This window comes from Amblyomma americanum, chromosome 1 (assembly GCF_052857255.1).
Source record: "Amblyomma americanum isolate KBUSLIRL-KWMA chromosome 1, ASM5285725v1, whole genome shotgun sequence".
NCBI lineage: Eukaryota > Metazoa > Arthropoda > Arachnida > Ixodida > Ixodidae > Amblyomma > Amblyomma americanum.
Window position 1 is genome coordinate 79,573,590 of NC_135497.1, and position 21,938 is coordinate 79,595,527.

At 46.0% G+C, this 21,938-nt stretch overlaps 1 protein-coding gene across 1 annotated transcript in view; it reads left to right on the forward strand.

The window, feature by feature from the left end:
• The first annotated feature begins 456 nt into the window (after positions 1 to 456).
• The window catches only part of shv (DnaJ heat shock protein family member shriveled), a 39,004-nt gene continuing 17,522 nt past the window's right edge, over positions 457 to 21,938 (forward strand). Inside the window, exons 1-6 of the mRNA XM_077646023.1 lie at positions 457 to 597; positions 1,286 to 1,537; positions 2,971 to 3,243; positions 3,347 to 3,429; positions 8,359 to 8,416; positions 17,583 to 17,694. Coding sequence (XP_077502149.1) covers positions 527 to 597; positions 1,286 to 1,537; positions 2,971 to 3,243; positions 3,347 to 3,429; positions 8,359 to 8,416; positions 17,583 to 17,694 — 849 coding nt within the window. The 5' untranslated portion in view covers positions 457 to 526. The remainder of the gene's footprint in view (positions 598 to 1,285; positions 1,538 to 2,970; positions 3,244 to 3,346; positions 3,430 to 8,358; positions 8,417 to 17,582; positions 17,695 to 21,938) is intronic.

Here is a 21,938-nt window from a genome sequence, read left to right on the forward strand (position 1 = left end):
ACGGCGAGCAGACGACAAAAGCTGCTTGCACGCGCTCGATTGAAAATTGTCGCACATAAGGGCGGGGCGCTGCTGACGCGCTACCTGCACTACAGAACTGGTTCTCCACTGAGCTGGCACCAGCGACACTTTTTCAGGAGTGGTGCCGTGAACCAGCTCTGAATCGAATAAAGCTATAGGAACTAACATCGTAGGTGCCTTTTTCTTCATAGCTGTAACCGCGTTTGCAAGCTTTGGCGTTGTTCTTTCTTTAGCCAAAAAAAAAATTTCGCAGCTATTCGCTGATATTTTGAAGGCTTTGGTTCTTCTGAAGAAAAAAATAAATCTGAAAACTCTGCTCTATTCAAAACACTCTAATTTGAGTATTTCGCGAAAACAAAACTACTTTCGTTGCGGTTTCGTTTTTACAGTAGCCAATGAGATATTACCAACTTGACTCCTCTTAGGTGACGCCACGACGCCACGCTTAGCTCCTGCTTCTACTTTCTACCCGGCATGCACTTTGATACACGTGTATATCACAACAATGGCGTCACCGGCGCTCGGGCTCCTGAGTTTTTCCGTTCTTCTGCTTCTAATTGCTCAAAGCTTAGCCGGGTAAGCGCTCAGAATTGAATATTTAGTGTGAAGTAGGAATAGCGTGCAGTGCAGCTTACTCTACTGTCATTCGTTTTTCTCCAGAAGTGGAAATTACAGTTGAACAGAATGAATGAGATCGTCCGCTTGTTCTCGCTCGAACAGGACTCGCTGTCAAATCTTGCCGGGCTCATGTTAAGCACTTGTGCACTGAAATGACGTGGTTTCGCGTTGTGCAGACCTTGGTTGCATGCTTTTATGCTATTGTCGCCATTCTTGCTCGGTATCTGCTTGATCTCAGCTCAAGGCTGCGAAGAACATTTTGCTGGCTTCTTGTTTCGCACCACGTCAACATTACATGTCCGTGTGTCCGTGTCGATAGCTTCGAGATTCACAGTTTTTTTTTTATATCGTTGTCAGGGGCATTAGTGACCGTCCAGAGAAAGTAGATGTTTCGTCGACGTGTCGCTTTCAGTATCGCTCGGCCGGCTCTGACCGCAGCCTGGTATTTGTGCTCGTTGTGAACGCACCTAAGCTTGCTTGGATGCATTCGCAGTGATTTGTGTGCGCTGCCGACGTTGTGGCATGATGAGCGTAAGGGCTCCTAGTTCGGATCCTATTATGACTCATCGTGCCCGATGTTGGAAGGAGTTTAGCGGCGGGCCACAGTAGCACCTTCGAACTCTAATGTCTGCACCTTGCCTTTCAGGAGGGACTTCTACAGTATTCTAGGGGTGTCGCGTTCGGCAAATGTGAATCAGATCAAAAAAGCATACCGAAAGCTTGCAAAGGAGTTGCATCCTGATAAAAACAAGGATGATCCGCGTGCACAAGAGAAGTTCCAAGACCTGGGAGCAGCTTATGAGGTGCTGTCAGATCCTGAAAAACGGAAAACGTACGATCGTCACGGAGAAGAGGGGTTGAAACATGATGCGTTTGGTGGCAGTGATCCCTTCGCAAGGTGAGTCGTTTTTTAATGTTTCATTTTTGTTTGCAGTTTGTAACCAGCAGAAAATATACTTTCCTGCTGGATGCTCATCTTACATGAAAGTAAATTGCGCTGTCTTTTAAATTTCTGCAAACATCTTTGTGTTGTGTTGTTTTAATTTGAGTTGTCCCATTTATACATTGTCTCTGTAAGGTGCCCTTAAATATGTGCACGTGTTGATGGCTTGTAAGACGTCGCAGCAGCCACCTTGTTGGATAACCTGATGTATGGCAAAAATCTGCCTGTCTAATCCACTTATCACCAACTGCACTGTGGAAACTTGATGGAAGCTTCACTTAGTGCCCTATCATGGCATATATGATAAGGTGTGCAAGCCATCTTTCCCAATAACAACATACAAGAAAATGAAAATGAAGGTTAACGGCTTGCATGTAATTTTAGTGCTAGTTTGTCATGCAGCTCCGAATTCTGTCAGCGGAGCTTCTTTGCCAAATTCTTAGTGCTTCCTTCACCTGATGCTCTGTCACTAGGTGTAGCATGTGTGCTTTCTTTTCATTCTGCAATTCACTGACATTTTGCATGCTGCTAGGGCAAATAATTAATAGATGTTTTCGGAGTTATCTTGCATTGTTTGTGTCTTCTGTGTTACCAGCAGTATGTGTAGGCATTTAGTATGCTTGCTGTTCTGGCCTTATACTTTTTACAACAGCACGGAATACACTCTGAGAAAGGAAAAGCCCTGAAAAGTACATCAGTGTTCATATTACACTGTTTATTTTAAACTCTCTGCAATGGCTCATTGTCTTAACGTGTTCACTGCGGCGGCAATTTTTGGAGCCCTAATCCCTGTGCGGCATGGCGCACCGGTGGGCCACCTTCAATTTTCTTGGATGCATCATGACAGTGCACAGCTACAATTCACAGGAAGCCACGGCTAAGCCAACTTCTTGAAACTGCCAGTAATTGGCGACAGCGACACGCCATTTGTGCTTTTCATTGATCCTTTGATAAATCACAGCTGACCCATGGATTCTTCGCACGACTCAATATTCATTGCCGCACAGCATGTATACACGATGTTACCCATTGGTGACCCACAACTCCGTGAATGTGTTAAGCACTTGGCTGCTGAGCCAGAGTTCGCAGGGTCAAATCGTGGCTGTGGTGGCCTCATTTCAGTGCAGGTCAAATACAAGAGGTTCTTTGCCGTGTGATGTGCACATCAAAGAACCCCAGGCAGTCAAAATAAGTTCGAGCACTCCACTGCAGTATCCCTCATAATGCATGTGCAGCATTCGGACATTCAACCAACCATGCCATAATACCACGCCTATTATCCCATGCAATACCATACTGTACCATTGCTGCAGTTCACCACACTATGGATCATATTTTTTGCATTTTTTGGTATCTTTAATTGCAACATGTTTCACTTTCTTCGGCAGTTTCTTCGGTGATTTCGGCTTCTTTGGTGAAGGCTCCCGGAACGAGCAACGGGAAATCCCTCGTGGTGCAGATGTGGTCATGGACCTCTGGGTTACCCTGGAAGAGCTGTATGCAGGGAACTTTGTCGAGGTTGTTCGCAACAAGCCAGTGGTGAAACCAGCCAAAGGCACCCGGCGATGTAACTGTCGCCAAGAGATGGTCACACGACAGCTAGGACCTGGCCGCTTCCAAATGATGCAGCAGACCGTCTGCGATGAGTGCCCTAATGTCAAGTGAGTTTTCGTGGTTATGCTTGAGCAACAGTTGTGTGTGTTAGTAGAGCATTGAAAGAAGTAAGCTTTGTGTGTTCCTTCCTGATTATTGGGATCTCTTCAGGTTGGTGAATGAAGAGAAACTGTTGGAGGTGGAAGTGGAGGCTGGCATGAAAGATGGGCAAGAGCAAGTCTTTGTGGCAGAAGGTCAGTAACTAGTGTGCCTGTGTGAGATGGAGTTAAATGGCCAGTTTGGTCTGTAAGGTTTTTTTACTGCAGTACAATATGTGCATTATGATCTCTATAGTTGGATACAACATAAGTCTGCAGTGAAGCTCCGCCCACATTTAGCATAGCACCGTTGCACAGAATTTTTCCACAAAAAAGTAGTCTGCTGTTAAAACTTTTCCTTTTACTTAACAAGAAGCTAATCACAAGAGAAATAATTCTGGGCTCTAGAATTCTGACACCTGGCTAGGTAAATAGTCAAACAATAAAAAGCTGATTTCGTTTACTGTTGTGATTGGCTGGTGCAGTAATACAGGATGGCTCAGACTGTGACCCAGTGTTAACAACTGCTGTTTTTTTTTAGCTGTATCCTACTATAGACAGTTAATGCATGTTTGCAATATAATGATTTCCAAAGTGCTAAGCTTCATGGATGCCTCAAACCTGCAAGTTTTTTTTGGTGTTGCGCCGGAATTCATATTGTCAAGATGCAGTGGAGGAGGGCAGCTGCATAAATTTTATATTTGACATGTTTTTGCATCCCGCTGTGGGTGTATCTGCAGGCGCACAGAATTAGTCAGTCTGCCACTTGTTTGTAGTATTGACTGATGTGTGCATATAGGTACTCCGTTTCATACGTAGCAGTCAACGCTGCCAAAGCTCTAGCACGCCTGTTTGCGCAAGCTAAGTCCGCGCTCAAAATCAGTTCACCATACAAAGTGAACACAGGCACATTTTGTTGCGACAAACCTTAAGTGCTGTGTCTGGCACCTCCTAGACTTAGTTGTACCTCATGCCACATTTGCGTCCTGCGACTCTTCAAGTCTTTTGAGGAATAAGAACCGCATGTGGCGGTATGTTACGCAGCTGGTAGGGTGAATCATTCCAACTCCATCCGCGCCTAAAAAGTAGTCGACACTCAGTGAAAATTACAGCCAGAGGGCCTGAACACTGGGCGCCTCCAGCTTCGACCGTGATTCCTAATGCTACCACTTCGTTTTATACCACTCTTAGTTTTCGTCCGAACACTTGCCAAAGTTTCGAAAAGAACGGATGACACATGGTGGAGTACAATGATTTCGCGGACGCACTACTTCCGCAGCCTTCGCAGCACTGCCTGCTGTGTCTGAAACAGAGTATAGTCCTCTTTATATTCATTGGACCACAGGATATCATATCCCATTAGCTGATTTAGACATTACAGTAACAGTGCACTACATTTTCGTTTTGTCATCTGCCTTGTGTTGAGCAGCTGTGGTGCTTTCTTTTTATAAAATGGAAACTTGCTGTTAGCTGGAATTTGTATTGAATGCTTGGAACTAAATTTCAGGGGATATTTCTGTGATTATAAAGTAAAATGTGATGTGTAACAGTGCATTTTGTGTTCCATGGTTTTTTATGTCTCCTATGCTGGCAATAGTCTACTTTGCATGATGGCTGTGTGTGCTATCCTTCCCTCACTTTTTAATTCTGAGATGCTATCTAAAAGCTTTTGTTCACATATCACTCACTGCTCCACTCACTGTTGTTTCTCCTCTGTGCTGAAACTTATCCTTGCTTCTTGATGCTCTTGTTTCCACCTTGCTTGAGGCCTTCTTCCAGCTCAACACCTTTGGAAATGCTGTCTAACCTGTTACTATATTGATGCAAGTTTATAAAAAACATTTGGCCCTCCAAGCAGCCTTCAGTGCTGAAATGCAATCCAGTCTTGCTGGCTTGGGCCACACAGTCACGAGCAAGGCAGGGCCTAGAACATAAAAAGCATGGGGAAGTCATAGTGCAGTCAACTCTAAATAATTCAAACTTGAAGGGGACTGACATTTTTCTCAAATTATACGGCATTCCAGTTAACTGGAGCCTTTTTAATAGTGGAACCAAAACATAAGTTTAATATAAATGCGCTTGAATGGAAAAGATTCCATTGTACAGTTGAACCTGCGTATATTGAACTCCCAGAAAACGCCTACTAGTTTGATATAATGTGTAATTGGATATAAAAGTGGCTGTAAATTTAACATACAAGCATTGAGATGGGAAAAAAATTAAGTTATGATAGCCACTTGCTGCACGCAGTTTAGCGAGCAAAGTAGTCATTAATTTTTTGTTTATTCATTTTTATTGCCTTGGGGAGAGCCTTTTTCAATGCTATTGATGGACTAGGTACAGCTGAGACTGCAGCCTTCTATTGGCACACAATAGCGATAAACCATGCTGAGCGCACGGAGCTCATTGAAGCGCATGGGCAAGGTTCTCTCAAGTCCTCGTCACAAGTCACATCTGTGGTGGTTATCCATGATGTCTGCAATAACTTCGTCTGCATGCAGTCCCGCGGTCTCAACATCGTCATCCCTTGAGACAGTCATCTACGGCTGCCCCATCACAAAGAGGACGAGAAAATCCGAACCACTGGTTCCACAAATCAAGACCCGCGATGGCTTCGTCAAGCTCACCCAAAAAAGTTTCTTCCATCTACGTGTTCACAGCAACAACGGCAATCACGAGTGATTGCCTTGCCAACAATTTCGTGGTGTTCTTTAAAGCGCTGCAGTCAACCAGAGCCAACATAGAAGTCAGGTCTCATGAGAACAAAAACAAAGTCCTTTGCTTTCTGCTCGGCCATGGGGCCAGAAATGGGAACGTTTTGTGATAGAACGTTGAGCATTTGTATTGCAGCTGCCTCAGCATCTTCATACACCGCTATGCATACGCATCTGGTGCTGTGAGCGCCACGCTGCTTTTCTACTTTAGTCTGAACGTCAGCCTTGTTCTTACGCGAACACGTGAAAGGAAGTGGCAGCAGCGAGAGTCATCGAGATTAGCTGGTGAAGTCATGGGGCGGCCTTTGCTAAAACGGGTAGACTGGCGGAAAGAAGGAAGTGAGCGCCAGCAAAATGATGCTCAGCGTGCTTCTCGGAATGTTGTACGCTGCGGCGACTTCGAATTTCTTCTTATCCCATTCAGCTCCCTTGATAATTTCCAGTTTCGTGGAAAAGGGGAGGTTCTGCCGTTTTGTTGCTGCCATCCAGTCACACAGAGGCAACGAAAACCATACGAAATTGCCGATGGCAGCGTGATGCACGGCACTTGCAAACTGCATAACAGTGCGAGCATAACTGGTGCAACATGCTAAAACCACATATTCTGGTTGGCTGGCTACGTGCCTGCTGCCTACATCATGGAAAATTGGCCTGCACACGCTATGCAGCACCATAGCACTCACAGTTTCGTGCAGGAGAGCTCCAGAGATGTGATGAGGGAAAGCCAGCTTGAGTCACCCAGCATTGCCTGAAGTTCGATATGTCAGATGTAACAGCTAATTTTTCTGCGATATAGCCATACATTTTCCTAAACATTCATGTTGGAGCGTTACAGTGCTGAGAAATTATTTGATATAAAGGATAATTTGAGAACAACACAAGCTTTTGGACTGCATGCCAACTTTCTGAGACTGCGCCACCAGCTTTTTCAGTTTCTCATTCTGAGCAATTTTCTTAATGCAGGAAACAATTTGGCTGCATTACTTCTGAGCTCCTAGTTAAAAGTTGTGGATATTTTTGCGCCAGAAGCATACAGAGGTTATAGAAGGGAACCAGTTGTTTGTGATTGCACTCAAACACTTTTCAAGTGTCGACATGCTATGAGGACCTCAATGGTGCCCTAAAACCATCCTGACAATAGTGTGTGTGTTGTGCAGCAGCCATTTAACTGTAGCTTGCATTGTGTGCTTTCTTGTAGGCTTCAGCATGCAGATTCTGAGTGGGTTAGATCCGGATTTATCGCTGATACTGGATCTGCTGGACACAGTTATTGAGCCTAATACAAAATTATTGGAGGAAAATCATGATGCAGTTGTTAAACTGCTAGGGAACTGGTCGAGAGTGTATGGATCATGACAGCTTTGGCAGCAAGTGCAGCAGTTGTCTTGTAATGCTGTCACGCATGCACTTCCAATCCTGATTGAAGCTCCATGCTCGATCACCCCACCCACTTGGATCACGATCGATAAGTTGGCCTTCTAAATGCCAAGTGGTGCTGCATGCACACACAGTCTTTGAAATAGTGGCATGAAGTAAAATTAAACAAAAACGCTTCTGATCAAAACTTCCGAGTGTAACGCTGCAGCAGATTCTATCACAAACGCACGTAATCACCATACTACCAGCTTGACTAGTGCCCAGGCAGGCATGTGGTGTTGAGTGTGTGAACACAGTCTGGAAAGTCGTGCCACACTGAATAAAGCAAACAAATAAATAAAAATATTTATTTCATGAACTATTATTGTGACGTTTTGCATTTGCATTTCACCATGTCTTGTGCATGAGAGTAGCATGATCGAAAGTGCGATAGTACTTCAGGAACTGGCTTGCAGTCGAGTAGGATTGAGCTTGATGGTGAGTGGCTGGGTTGTAGCAGCACCAGATTTGCATTGAGTTCGATCATGACTGAAAGTGCCCTTGTGACAGCAGCATTATTTGTTTTGCATAAATATCATTATACATCGCAATATTCATGCACCATTTGCACCATGCACTAGACGGTGAATATGACCCAGGGTAGAAGTGTAGCTTGTGCTGGCGTCGTACTGTATCATTTGCTGTTGCAGTCAGCACAGTCGAGCCTCCTTACAAAGAAAATGGTTTGTAACGAAATTTTGGAAATAAGGAAAGGATGATGATTCCCCTTGTAAGCTCGGTCAACATGGGCTATAACGAAGTAATTGCCAGGCCCCTTCAACTTCGTTTTAACGAGGTTTAACTATATTCCTGGGTAGTAAAACAGTCCAGTATTTTTCACATTGTAGTGTTTTGGACTTTCCATCATGCCTATTTCCTTCCGGAGCAAAATTGCTTTTTTGTTTTTATATTGCCCATTTTCAAAGTTTTTGTTTTTCTTTTTGCTGCAATGTAGGTGAACCCCACATTGATGGTGAGCCTGGGGACCTGAAATTGAGGATACGAACCATGCCGTAAGTGCTTGAGTATTTCACTGCTGGAGCCTTCTGCTTCCTTAGAAAATTGATCAATTTGCTGCAAGGAACTCACTTAAATGCATGCATTAAGGGCGAAATTATCAGCCTGCCTCTCATAGAACTTTAGTTACAGGGTTTCGAAGTTTCCACTTCAGAAACAGGACTACAGTAAAAGCTCGTTCATTTGAATTTAAAAGCGGCCCTGAAGCATCTTCCATGGAAGCACATCAACTCACTCAATCACTGCACTACGTTGTCATGAAAACCCAAGTAAAGTAATACACTTATACACGCAGCAGGGGACCCACAATCGCACGCTAAATTTGGCGAGCCCTTCCCGGCGACTTTTTCATGCTCGTACTCTCCTTCGTCACTCGCATCTGTGTATACATGGCGAGAGGTGGCTATTGGCTATGTTCTTTCAGACATCAGGCAGCTACCATGGCCAGTGGGTCGGAAAGCTCCGCTTCCAGAGATGGGGCCAGCAGAGGAATGCTGACCTTCCAGCGTGCAAAAAGCTCCGAGAGGACAGGGAAAAGCACGAAGACGCTGAAATTCAAATTTTGACTACAGATAGCTAAGCTTCTACAAAGCGCATTAAAAAAATTCGTGCTGGACAATATTTGTTCAAGGGACTATGCAATAAATTAATTGAGATTACGTAAAGCAGACGAGAGATAGGCATTTCATCACTCGTCACCCCAACGCAAGAATTTTTTAAGCTAGCATCAATAACAACCAAGATATAGACGATTAAAAATTGCGCTCCTCCTCTCCCCCCTCAGCTCGTACACGCAGGGCACCAGACAAAAATAAAGAAAACAGGTCTGGGACTGGGCCCCGCCCATCAATACGTCATCTGCTCACGTTCCTTTTGCAACTTCTGGCTGTTCCTCCTAGCACCCCAGCAGCAGCGTCGGCGGCGTGATTGCGGCGCGTGTCGGGTTTCTTTGCTTGTCGTCTGTTGTAGTTAGCAGTAATGGACCCGGACTTCGAGGTGCGACTGCTCGCTCTTACGGCCGCGATGGGCATCGAGCCCTATGCGTTCACGCCGTACCGGCTGAACGCCAGCGACAACAGTAGCGACTCGGCAAGCCACTGCGAGTGGCTCCAGAACTCCCGACAGAAGGAGGTGGCAGAGGAAAATTGAAACCATATGCGCGAAGGCCATGCCCTGGCTCGCGCTTGTCCGAGGGTCGCGCGGCGTCACGAGCAGACGATTTTCACGGCTACTGGAAGTGTGCCTGTGACGTCGTGGCTGCCGTGGCTCCAGCGAATGACAGCGTGTGGTGGCCTGGTGACGTCATGGGTAGAGTGACGTCTTTTTTCATGATTTTAGTTTCAAAATCGGTCACTACGAGCGCACCAATCGGCCCGCGAATTTTAAAAAACGCAGTTTTTAAAAATTGATAATAAATTGCCGGCTCAGTTCCGAAGACTCATATTTGGTGTGAATGCTTTTTAGGATCATTTCTAAGCATTGAAAACATTTACAAGCGACTTTTCATTGATTGCGTAGTCCCTTTAAGCGCCGTGCTTTAACATCCCAGGCATACCGCAACTTTATTAGAGCCTCTTTCAGAGCCCCTTTAACGGGGATGCCACCGCAGTTCATAGTTCAAACTAACGAAAGTGAACAGAATATGCAGTTCACTACATTTGGGAAGCTTTCTGGCAGTAAGATTATTTGCTATTTTATTGTTCTAAAGTATTCAGTCATCACCTTCTGCTTTTTTCTCCTGTACTTATCAAAAAACCACCTTTTTGACTTCATACTGAAGAGGCGAGCGGCGTTCAACGTTTCCAAACTTTCGCTGTGGAGGAATGTGCAACGATCCCGCAACTGGTGCTGTTCAACCAAAATGATGGCGCAGCCTCTGCAGCTCCCAAATTATCACTTGCGAGGTGCAGGGTCGCACAACTGTCGCAGTCAAAAAGCAAAAGTCACCAGGATGGCCGCACATACATTGCCCGATTTTACAACCTTCTGAGCCCAAGTCCTAAACTGGGAAATCAATGAGCATGCTGTGCTTTTTGATGGCATCCGGTTTCAATAATGCACTGGCATTGACTTCATGCATGGTTTCAGTCTTCTCTTGAAGCGTTTTGGCGCGGTAATTACTGCAGACTGACTACACCGTGGCACACTGTGTAGGTTTACCGCTACGACTCCAACCAATCACACTCAAAGGGCACTGGAGAACAGACAGACTTGCAGCAAACAGTCAAAGCTCCATTTTGTTTTGCGCTCAGACATCGAGTCCCCTCCCCTGTTTACATGATCTCGCACCTCGCATGCGTTTTACCCTCTCCACATCTCCTCCAGGGAGGCAGCGCAGCCTCGCAGGAGGATTTCTTGATTTTCCGCGTGCCCAGGCCACCCAGGCGTGGCGGCGTGTAGATCGAATTATCAATGCCGCATCCCATACACGTTAAAATTAACGGGCTGTGTTTTGTATGGTGTCTAATAGAGCATGGACGAACCAAGTTGTTCAGTTCGATTTATGCAGAAATTCGAATTAATGAGGTTCAAATTACTAACGAGCCTTCACTGTACAAGCTTTTCTTCCAGCAAAGTTTACTTCAATATATTGGAGCTAAAAATATAGAGTGTTCAAGGAAACAAAGCTGCGAAAATGAAACGCTTCGTTACATTGAGGTTTAACTATACCTCAGTTTTTGTCATTCTGTTTTCTTCCTTCCTTATTTTACTTTTTGTACAGTTTTCATTACATTAAAGCACAGACGTAGTAGTATGTCAGGGAAATTGGCTTGTATCATAGGCTTTGCATTGGAATGGCCAGAACATTGACAGATTGGACAAGACCGCCGCGGTGGCTCAGTGGTTACGGTGCTCGGCTGCTGACCCGAAGGACACGGGCTCAATCCCAGCCGCGGCATCCTAATTTAAATGGAGGCGAAATTCTGTGTGATGTCAGCGCACATTAAAGAACCCCAGGTAGTCGAAACTTCTGGAGTCCTCCTCTACGGCGTCCCTCATAGCCTAATTCGCTTTGGGATGTTAAGGGGACACGCTCCTCGAAGACACTTTTTTCTTAATATTGAACCTATGATTATGTAACTTGGGTCATTGATAGGGTTTTTAATGCAGATTCCAAATATGGTCTTATTTTTTTTTGCAGCTTGCCTAGTTTTTGTGTAAAAGGGTCCACAAAATCACAACATAGGGCCTTTTGTGAACACTTTTTTGATAATGAAATTTATGTTTAGAGGAGTTTGCAATAGCTCATTGTGTTGCTTTGGTAATGTAGTATGTTGAAATCTACTTCAAATTTATTCATTTTATCCCATAATCGTAAAAAAAATTCAGGAACTCTAAATGTATATATTTTTGGCACCATGTGTCAAAATTTGAATTTTTTTCAAGAAATTTTGAAGATATGTTTTATAATCAGATAGATAGCAACATTCTACAGACTTTGAAGAGGCTGTGTGCAATATTTTATCCAAATTTGACTACTGCAAGTACTTGAAACTTGTTGCACAAAATATAAAAGAATGCTGAAAACTATAATTGGAGAAAAACGCGTTAGAAACTTTCAGACATCTGTATCCTTGAAAAACATAATGCAAGCACATGAAATTTCTTGACAAAATACAAAAATGAGTCCCAGACACAGCCATGTTTAATAGAAGTCTCCTGCCCCATACATTGGGCCCTCACGATCTTCGCGAATGGAGTCTGGCAGACGAGCTCACTCTGCCATGTTACGGTGACGTGCTCGGGCTTCGGCTGTTTGGCGGACCGACATCATCTTCGTTCTTTTCTGGTCACGGGAGGCTCCCAGCACAACAAGCTCTTCCGGTGGCAGCACACAAAGCTTCTCGAGAACTTGTTGAAAGTTACTGTGTCCCATATTATACCATCACACGCGCAGCCACGGCCACATTGATGTTCACGACGAAGCTGTATCGGAAGCTCCCACTCTGAAAGCTCCGGCTTCCGCTGGCGCCATCCGCGAGTCCACCAGGGAGAGCATGGCTCGAGGTGTATGTAGAAGAAAGTAGCGATGTAGGGCACTCACTATTTCCGCAGTGGAGTTCAAGAAATGCCGAAAGGCTCTTAGGTTTTTTGGCTGATTCGCGTACCGCAAGGTTACAAGTACGGCACGTTAGGCAAGCAGCCCCGCTTGCTAGTAATGTAAGCGCGCTGATGTCGCATATCGCGGCACTTGTGGAATGACGACTGCTCACAGCAGCTGTGTCATTCTCAAACAGTCCAATCTTCACTTCCGAGGCGCTCGCGAAGTTCACCACGGCGTCAATTTCGCCGAAGTGGCCGTTGCCTTGGTTAGGGATAGCTGGCGTTGGGCGGCTGCCTTGCGCTGTCGTTTTCTGTCGAGGCTTGCGACGGCGTCCTCGGTACGCTTTCTTCATGGGAGATTTCCGAGCTCGGAAATCGCGCTTTTTCGTGTCGTCGTTCATTTCAAACTGATTCAAAAAACAAACGCCGGAGAGATCGATCTAGACGCCGTACAATGCGAAAGCATGCGGTAGCATAAAGTGGGCTTCGCCACAGTTGCGCATCGGTCTCGGCCAGTGGCAGCTACACTAAAGCACCATGTGATTTAAAGGTCCAGTAGAAACGCTCGAAATAGGCGCCGAAAACATGTTTTTTTTTATTATTTACAGCCAAAATACGAAACAGCAGGAAATGCTGTCTGCCAGAAGGCTTACTCTACCTCTCCAAGTAAACTGCAATCGGGCGGTGCCGCGTTCTTGAGAGGCAGACGCTCGAAAGTTGACAATGTGCACGGAAAGTTAGTTTCTCGAGCCACCATGGTTCAATGAAATGGATCTTTAACTAACTTCGCGTTCGAATTTTGCCTTGATTTTTTGGGGAATTGTGAATTCCCAAAGATAATTTTAAAGTAAAAAACCCAAAACTGAAAAATTTCGTGAAAAACTCGCTTTTTCGATGCGCATCTCCCCTTAAATGCCCATAAACTAAACTATAACCAAACAGATTGGACTAAACAGATAATGAATGATTATTTTCCAAAAACTTGTCAGCTTGGCTCTTTCGCAGTTTTGAAATCAATGCCACGTCACAATTTTTTATGGTACTGCGGAAATCTCAGACAATGGACATATTTATGTAATAAATGCACCTATAATAAATTTGAATGTCGTAAAGGAACAAACACAGGAAGACAGAGAGAAGAAAAATAGAAAGAGTGCCTGTCTTCCTGTGTCATTCAAATTTATTATGAACCAAATATCCCAACAGAAAATACTTTGGTAAATGCACCTGTTGGACCGGTTATCAATTTTTTTCCCACGCTTTGGTCCTACGAGAATCCGCACTGAGACTGTGCTGCCTGGTGACCAGGCGCACTTTCGCTCAAGTCCCTGCGTGTTTATAGGAGTCACATGCACCTCGAAATCAGTGCTTTAGATGATGTGCCAGAAATGTGGAGTGTGGTTGCTTTGATTCTTTAAAGACGTTTTGCAGTGTGTGGTATGAACGTACCATCTGAGTGTCGTTCTGTTGACTCCGCCTAGAACCACCGTCACACTGCCGTTCATGCAGCAGTGCCTTTATTAGGTCAATGCCCAGGTGTACCAGAAAGAAACAACAAAATAAAATGTTATCGCAGTGCTTGCCTGCAGCACAAAAGCAAGACTAGGATGCACCTTAGCCGTCATGAGGTTTTTTGCAACGTGCCACCCACTAGCATGCTGTGCCACTTGCTCGGTGTCGCCAGACCTAATGTGCTCCGCAATGAAGCCTCGGAAGAAGCGCTTTGGAACTAGCCAGCGCTTATTAGAAAACATTTTAACATTTTCATCGGTTTTCATCGGTACGGTAATTTCACACTGAAATGAACGCAGAACTGACTTCTGTTAGGCCTTCATCAGTGAAACAAGCAAAACGCTGAAAGCTGAGCTGTCAGTAAAATCATTGCAGGTAGTCGTTCACTGCATTGCACCTTTATGTGTACATGTCTGCACAATAATTCAGATTCCGCGGGAGTGTCAACTGCATTTTAGTTGTCACCAAACATGGCTGCCGAAGTCAGCGGTTTTCGGCGAAACCTAATGAGATATGGACATATGTGGATGTGAAAAAAAATACCGTAAAAACCGGACTATAGGTCGAACCGGAATATAGGTCGACCCCCCCAACTAACCAATCGTAAAAATGAAAAAAATATTTTTCAATGGCAAAAGTACTGAAAGTAACCCTTACCTTGAAACAAATGCTACTCAGCCGGTTGCACAATGGTGACAGTATTTATTTAAATGCTGCTCGCATGTGCACACGGCCAATTTTTAACAGCATCGCGCGACCATCGACCCGCGTGCTTGTCAGCACCTTATTAACGGCGCTGAGCGGCGAAACAAACGAGATACGCGCATGTATACACATGCGCTTACTTTCGCTATTCCGCCGCTCCGTGCCGTGATGATAAGGTGCTGACAAACACGCGGGTCGATGGTCGCGCGATGCTGTTAAAAATTGGCCGGGTGTGCAGTACACAAAAGGACACAAAGTGCGCAATCGCTACTCCGAATCAGAGTCGTCCGAACTAGAGTCTGACGACGAGTGCTTCTCGCTGCCCACGTCCCATAGAGCATCGTCCTCTGTGCCGTCCAGCGCGTTGCTTATGCAGCATTTCCTGAAAGACTTGCGCACCATCTCTTCCGGGAGAGATTTCCATGCCGACGACACCCAGCCACAAACAGTCGCAAGCGGTGGACGTCGCAGGCGGCCGGTGGGGGTAGTCGGGTTATCGCCCAGCATCCATTCATTATAGAGTTCGCGCACTCTATCTTTAAACGGTTTATTTAGCACCACGTCTAGTGGCTGCAGCACAGGTGTCAGTCCACCAGGGATGACCACGAGGTCCGTCTTGCCGTCGCACAGGGCCCGCTTTACGTTGGCTGTGAGGTGGCCTCGAAATGAGTCCAGAACGAGCATGTTCGCTCGCTCAAAGAGAGCACCAGGTCGCCGCTTCCAGACGAGCCGGACCCACTCCAGCATCAACGATTCGTTCATGAAACTGTTTTCATTAACCCGGACGATGACGTCGCGTGGGAATTTCTCTTTCGGCAATGTTTTTCTTTTAAAAATGATGAAAGGGGGCAGCTTCTTCCCATCAGCTGTACATGCGAGCATCACAGTGAACCGCGAGTGCTCGTTGCCCGTTGTTAGAAGCTTGATTTGCTTCGCTCCTTTCTCGGAAACAGTCCGGCTTGAGGGCATATCGAACCACACTGGCGTTTCGTCGGCGTTTCCTATCTGTCCTATCATGTAGTCGCGTTGCTGCCGAAGCGCAATTACATATCGCTGAAACGCGATTAGCTTGTCCTCGAATTCTTCGGGCAGTTTCTGGCACACAGAAGTACGGCGCCGTAGTGCTAAGCCCTTCCTCTTCATGAAACGCCGCACCCAGGATGGCGAGCCCTTGAATTGCGCCCTCGTCAGTCCAGAGGCGCGCGCGATCTCTACCGCTTTAAAACGGATGGATTCAGCTGTCACAGGCAGCGATCTTGCACGAAGCTCCCGGACGAAATCCGCAACCTTGTTTTCCAGTCCTGGGTACGCTGCAGTCCGCCCACGAAATGAAGTTTTCTTTTGGTTGCTGCAAGCAACCAAAAGCTGCTTCTGCTTCCGCCAGTAGCGAATGCATTTTTCCGCCACTCCAAATTCGCGCTGTGCCGCCACGTTGCCGTTAGCTTCCGCATACTCGATCGCCTTTTTCTTGAAGGCGACGGTGAATTGCCGTCGCCTTCCGCTCATTTTTAAACAAAGAAACAATGCAAACGCAAAATGACGGTGCTACGATGTCGCCACGCCACGCCGCTGCTGATGTCGATGGCGGCTGTTTACTTCTTCCGCCCATTGTTGCAAGACTTCCGTAGTTTTTCCGCCAATGTCCGGTATATAAGTCGAGGGTCGACTTTTCGCGATGCTTTTTTGAAAAAAAGTTCGACCTATATTCCGGTTTTTACGGTATTACGCAGGGCACTTAAGACTGCTTGCATGCTTTGAATGCGGAAGCATTGTCTCATCATGAGCTCTGTTGTGAGATTCATTAGATTTTTTCCTTTCAAATGGCACACCTACTCATTGGCATACAATTGCAAGGAAACTCGCACAGTATGTTCACCTTTATTTGCCAAGAAGTAGCGTGATTTTGTGGCTTAGAGTTGCGTGCTCGCCTCGTAATTCTCTGCACCTTCGGAAGAAAATTTATTTTTTATTAGTTATTTTATTATTCTTTACTGTAGACGTCACTATCTTATGGCCTACTGCTTATGTCATGGTGACGTCACTGAGGAATTTCGTGCCATGGGCGTCGACAGGCAGCAGACGGCGGCTTTTGTGCTGATGGGACGTATAATGCTTTCGCATAAAAAAAAACATTCAGCTGCTTACTCACAAAAACTTGTTGAGGTGGAGCCTTGCTCCGAAAATGGTTTGTTTTGGGGGGAAAATAATTGCATTGTCTTGTATGGTTTGCTGACTGGGAATCGGAAATACTTTGTTGTGGCGGAACTTTGGCTGTAGCAGCGTTCATTGTAGTGCGGTTCGACTGTAAACCTTTCCAGCCTGTTCACAGCCATATTGCTGTTTGGGCTGCTTTTTGCATCTGGGGCTACCAAGCGTTCTCTGGGTGTTGCGTTTTTGTTCGCTAATCTACTGTGCGCCCCTGTCACAGGCGTAGTGGATTGGCAGCGCCAGGAGCAAAAACCATTCCAACGAGGAATATGGCGGCGCGCAGTTTGGAAGGGTCTACACTTGCAGACAGGGTCATTGATGGAAATATCGAACCAATGAGTGTTAGAGTAATTATGTTCTGCAGCTTCCATTGTAGTTAATTTCACTTGCTAATTTGTTCATATTATTCATTAAATAATTACTGGTTTGTTGCAGTTTGCTGCTGCTTTATTGTGCACTCATGTATACCAGCTTGCTCAAGTTTCTGGTCTGCTACGCATTCCTTTGTCTATATTTGGATAATTGATTTTCCTAAACATGATAGCCTTAGTTGCTTATGTGCTATAAGACACAACACACCAACTAAACACACTGGAGGAACAGGGTGTTATGAATGTCGTACATGCTGTTGCAACCACTTGAAAGGGAGCAACATGCCTCTTTATATGTATCTGCCACATTGCTCTGTTTCAGGCATCATGCTTTTGAGAGGAGGGGTGATGACCTTTACACAAATGTGACCATCTCATTGACAGACGCCTTGGTCGGATTTGAAACTGAAATCACCCATCTGGATGGTCACAAGGTGAGGGAAGATTGATATAGCTGAACTTTTTGTTTGTGCTTTTATTGACCTGCTAGAGCAGAAGCTGCATGTTGTTGCATTGCTGGCAATCCTGCCTGTATTCTTATTAAGGCATTCAGCAGTTTTAGTATAGCGTACACTAAAAATAGCGTGGTGTGCGTGCGCTGAACACTGACTGGGACCGAGCTTTTGCGTACGGTAGGTTAGTGTACGGCAAAATTTGAGTTTAGCATGCCTGGCCCTTGCATACGCTAGGAGATTAGCATTGACAAGATGGCGGCGCTCAGGTTGCCCGCTTCAGAGTGAATTCGTCGTTGTTACAGTGTTTTTTAGTGTGCTCATACCTATAAATGCCACATGGGGCTTTCACTTTGCCTCATCTCACCTCCAGCACAAGGAATTGATGATGAATTTTCCGTTTTTTATTTTGTTTGGCGGCTGCAGCGTCCGTATAGTGAACTAGAATACTGTCCTAGTGGCGCGAACAGGAGGGCGTGGGTGTGTTCTTTGGCATAGAAGCCACCAGATGGCGCCACTGCAACTTTTTCTAGCGGCGCTGTCGCTGCTGCCTCAGGAGCTTGTGTATGTTTCTCCGCATGGTTGTAATGCTGGGGTGCATAATACGCCCCTAGTTAAGAAACCTGAATGCCATTGGCTTCAACTAAATTCAACGTAACTTCCTAGTCACCTTTTTTTCTTTTCCCCCACCGTGCCCCTTTGAGCATTTTGGCAGTGATGAAAAATTTCGTCGTTCTATATTGTCTGCTACTGTCAAAGGGCCATGCGAAATGCTCATAGTTTTGCTGGTGGATGTAGTTTGTTTAGATGTATCTTTTAGTGAACTATTTTGTTTACATGCGACTACTCTGAGCTGCCCCAGTGATTCATCTCTGAGGGCACCGTACAAGCGATCTGCTTGTACGGAAATATCTTTTCCTCATTTCCTGAAGCGGCTCAGCGGCCTCAGGAACACATTTTATTCGCAAAATATTTCCCACGATTAAAAATATTTTCACCCCAATTTTAGGCAAGGCTTGCAGCGAAAGTGCAAATATTTATAAACAAAATTACAGTTGAGCCCACATATAACGGCCCCACGTAAGACGAACTTCCGCTTATAACGAACGAGACCTGTGCGACCGTCAAAATATACATTGTTTCAATGGCACAAAATCACACGTATAACGAACGTCATAAGCCCTGCTGATCGGTTACAGCGAACGGACGGCATAAACACGGCACCGCGATGCGAGATAACCGGCCTCCGACCCCTTTGTGTGCACAGCGCGTGGTATGTTTTCCCGAGCCTCATCGCAGGCGAACTGCCCGCCCCGTTTCATGCCGCTGTCAAGCGAGCTGCCCTTTCCCCGCCTACGCGTCTTCCGAGATCGCCCTCCCTCCCCTCCTCGCAACTCTGCTTCCCTCTCCTTACTCTCTTGCAAATCCGCGCGTGGCATTCGCGATCAACCGCCCCGCCGCCTGTGCCGATCACGGAGGCCACGCTCCATGAAGCAAGCCTTCCTTGGGAGCCAAGACGTGGCTGCACTGGCGCTCACGGACGGCCCTTATTGGTCTCTCCGCTGGCGCTGTACGTCTGTATCTTTAGCTTGATTGGCTTGATTTCCGCCTGTGTACATTGCACGTCTACCCCATCGCGTGCTTTTGTCACTCTTGTGGTGCGGACGTTTTGTTGGCTTCGTTCAAATCTCGGGCCCTGGTTGTTATTCGGGATGGCGGACAAGAGCACCGTGCCCATTTTCATTGTATTCAGCGGTGGAGATGATGAAAGCGGCCTGGGCGGAGGTGGCGATTTGTGGCAGCGCATCGTCGATTCCGAAAAGGGGGGTCATGACATCGGTTGGAATGATTTTATTTCTGTCGCTGACGACGCCGACACCGCAGAACCATGCACGGACGAGGACATCGTTTCTGAAGTGCGGGACAAGAGTGACGCAACAGAATCGGATGAGGACGAAACTTCGGAGCTAGCACCCATAAGAGCGCCTATAACAATGGCCTACATAGAGAGCCTCAGACAACTTGTCTATGACAAAGGCCTTGGCGAAGAGCACGCTTCTGCTTTAAATAATTTGGAAACCTCCCTCATCGGATCTGCGCTGCGAAAACAGACGTCCATCACGGACTATTTCGCAAAGAAAAAAATTTGTTTTTTTACAAGCAACTCTTTAAAGCTGTGGTTCACTTACTACGAACTTCGGGATATAACGAATGGACGCCATGTGACGCTCATGTTCGTTATAAGCGGGCTCGACTGTATAGCTAATCTTGACTTCCTGGCAGGCACATTCTTCGAGTAACCAGCCGAAATTGTTAAATGGAATTTCACCCTAACAGGTGCTTTGCAGGTCTAAGTGCACCGACTAATTTTCTGGTACTCAGAATATTTTCCCTTCCGGTTGTTTAAAAATGGAAGGCAGTTTTGTTATGTAAAAAGCAGTGATAGGCAGTATACTTCACTGAGCTTGGCTGCCGCATTTTCACAATGGCCAGGACAACCAGATCTAAGCTCAGTTTTTGCCTTAACCACCTGTACAATATCAAGGATACTGTCTTCATGTAGTTGTATTAGAGGCTAAAGCATGTTGTGTAAGTATTTTCCAGGTCAGCTACAATTTGTAGAGGGGGCTCTGCAGAGGGATACAGAAGGTCACCCTTGTCGTTCACGCGAGTGAACTCGGCTGGTTCACTGCCGCTTTTTGGCCATTAGAAGCAAATTCGGGCAGCTTTCACAGCCTGTCTTCAAGACGCCATTTTTTTTTTTGCTACTTAGCCGTGCAGCTAACAATACGAGGGTGCAGAGATGAGCCGTACACATGAGCGCTCATGTGTACTATCGCAATAGAAACGCGAACAACCGGTGCTTACGCACTCCACTGTTGGAATTTCTTTTCATTGTTTTACCTGGGTGGTAAGAAAAAGACAGAGTCATTCTAGAAAGCATCATGGACGACTCTATGGCGTCTTTTAGCTACCACCGAAGTAAAAGTGCTATGAAAAGAAATGCGAACAGTGGAGCCTCGCCTAGGTTCCGCTTTGTTTGCATTTCTTTCGATCTCCCCTGTACATGTATTGTCTCTGTGCCCTCAAATTGTTAGCACTGTTTTAAGAACACACAGTGCAAATGGAATGGTATGGCTGTATTTTCAGAGTTAAGCACTGCGTCTGCTGCATCTAGAAGTTTATCATCAAGCTCCTGCGTGCCACTGGGAGAACTGTGCTGGCCAGCATATGCGTTGGAAATGGCAATGAGGATGCCAGGTTTGAGGTTTTCCGTAGAAACTGAGTGGTAGAGGTTGTTAATTGCAAGGCAGATTGCAGCATAACTACGAATGTCTGCTCAGGCGCTGGATATGAGTGTTGCAGCCAGTACGAAGACTGGCAGAAAATTTTGATATGATGCCCAGCTGGATCTTGGCTCACTCTACTTGTCATCAGGTAACTGAAACCTACACGTTCAATTAGGTACTTCAACAGTGGCAACACACTAGTCAATGTCACATGCAATCCTGTAGCTGTCGACATGCCTTTCATTCCATTAGTCTGGCGTTCCCATGCAAGCAGGTGCAGCAGAAATAAATGAAGCTTGTCAACAGATGCAGAATTTGGACCTAGAACCCCAGGAGTGAAGCGCAAAAACGCATGGGCTCAACATTTGGAGAGCCTTTCTTACTGCCCAGCCAGCACGGTGGTAGAGGCGCGGAGTTAGTAAAAGGCACGGTAGCGCCCCCTGCGGCGAGGAGAGGCTTCTTCAGTCGCCCTGCTTCTGTGCTCCTCCGTTTGCGCCACTAGACCAGAATTCTAGTTCAATATAAGCGTCCCTAAAGTGAACAAGATGTGTTGTTTTTGAGAGGATCACCTTGGCTTGGATTCTTACATCTATGTGGTCATGAAGAGAAGTTGTACACGCCGCGTCATCTCTGTGATTGCTGTTTAGTCGGGGCTGTCACTCTGATTAGGACAGTTCAGTCTTGGCAAGATGGCAGCCTACATGACAACAGCGCAGAGAAAGTCCTCCTCGTCTGTGGTTTGTATTCACGGATGATTTAATTAGCGCTGCTTCAGGAGGAGAACGCAAAAACGCAGCTAGGCTGAACTGGCTACTGGCCCCAGTAAGACTTGGCTGGCCGTGGCTTACATGTAAAAAAAAAGCCAAAGTGTAATAAGAACACAGCACACTACTAATACAGCACACACAGCACACCACAGCAAAGCACAGCACAATA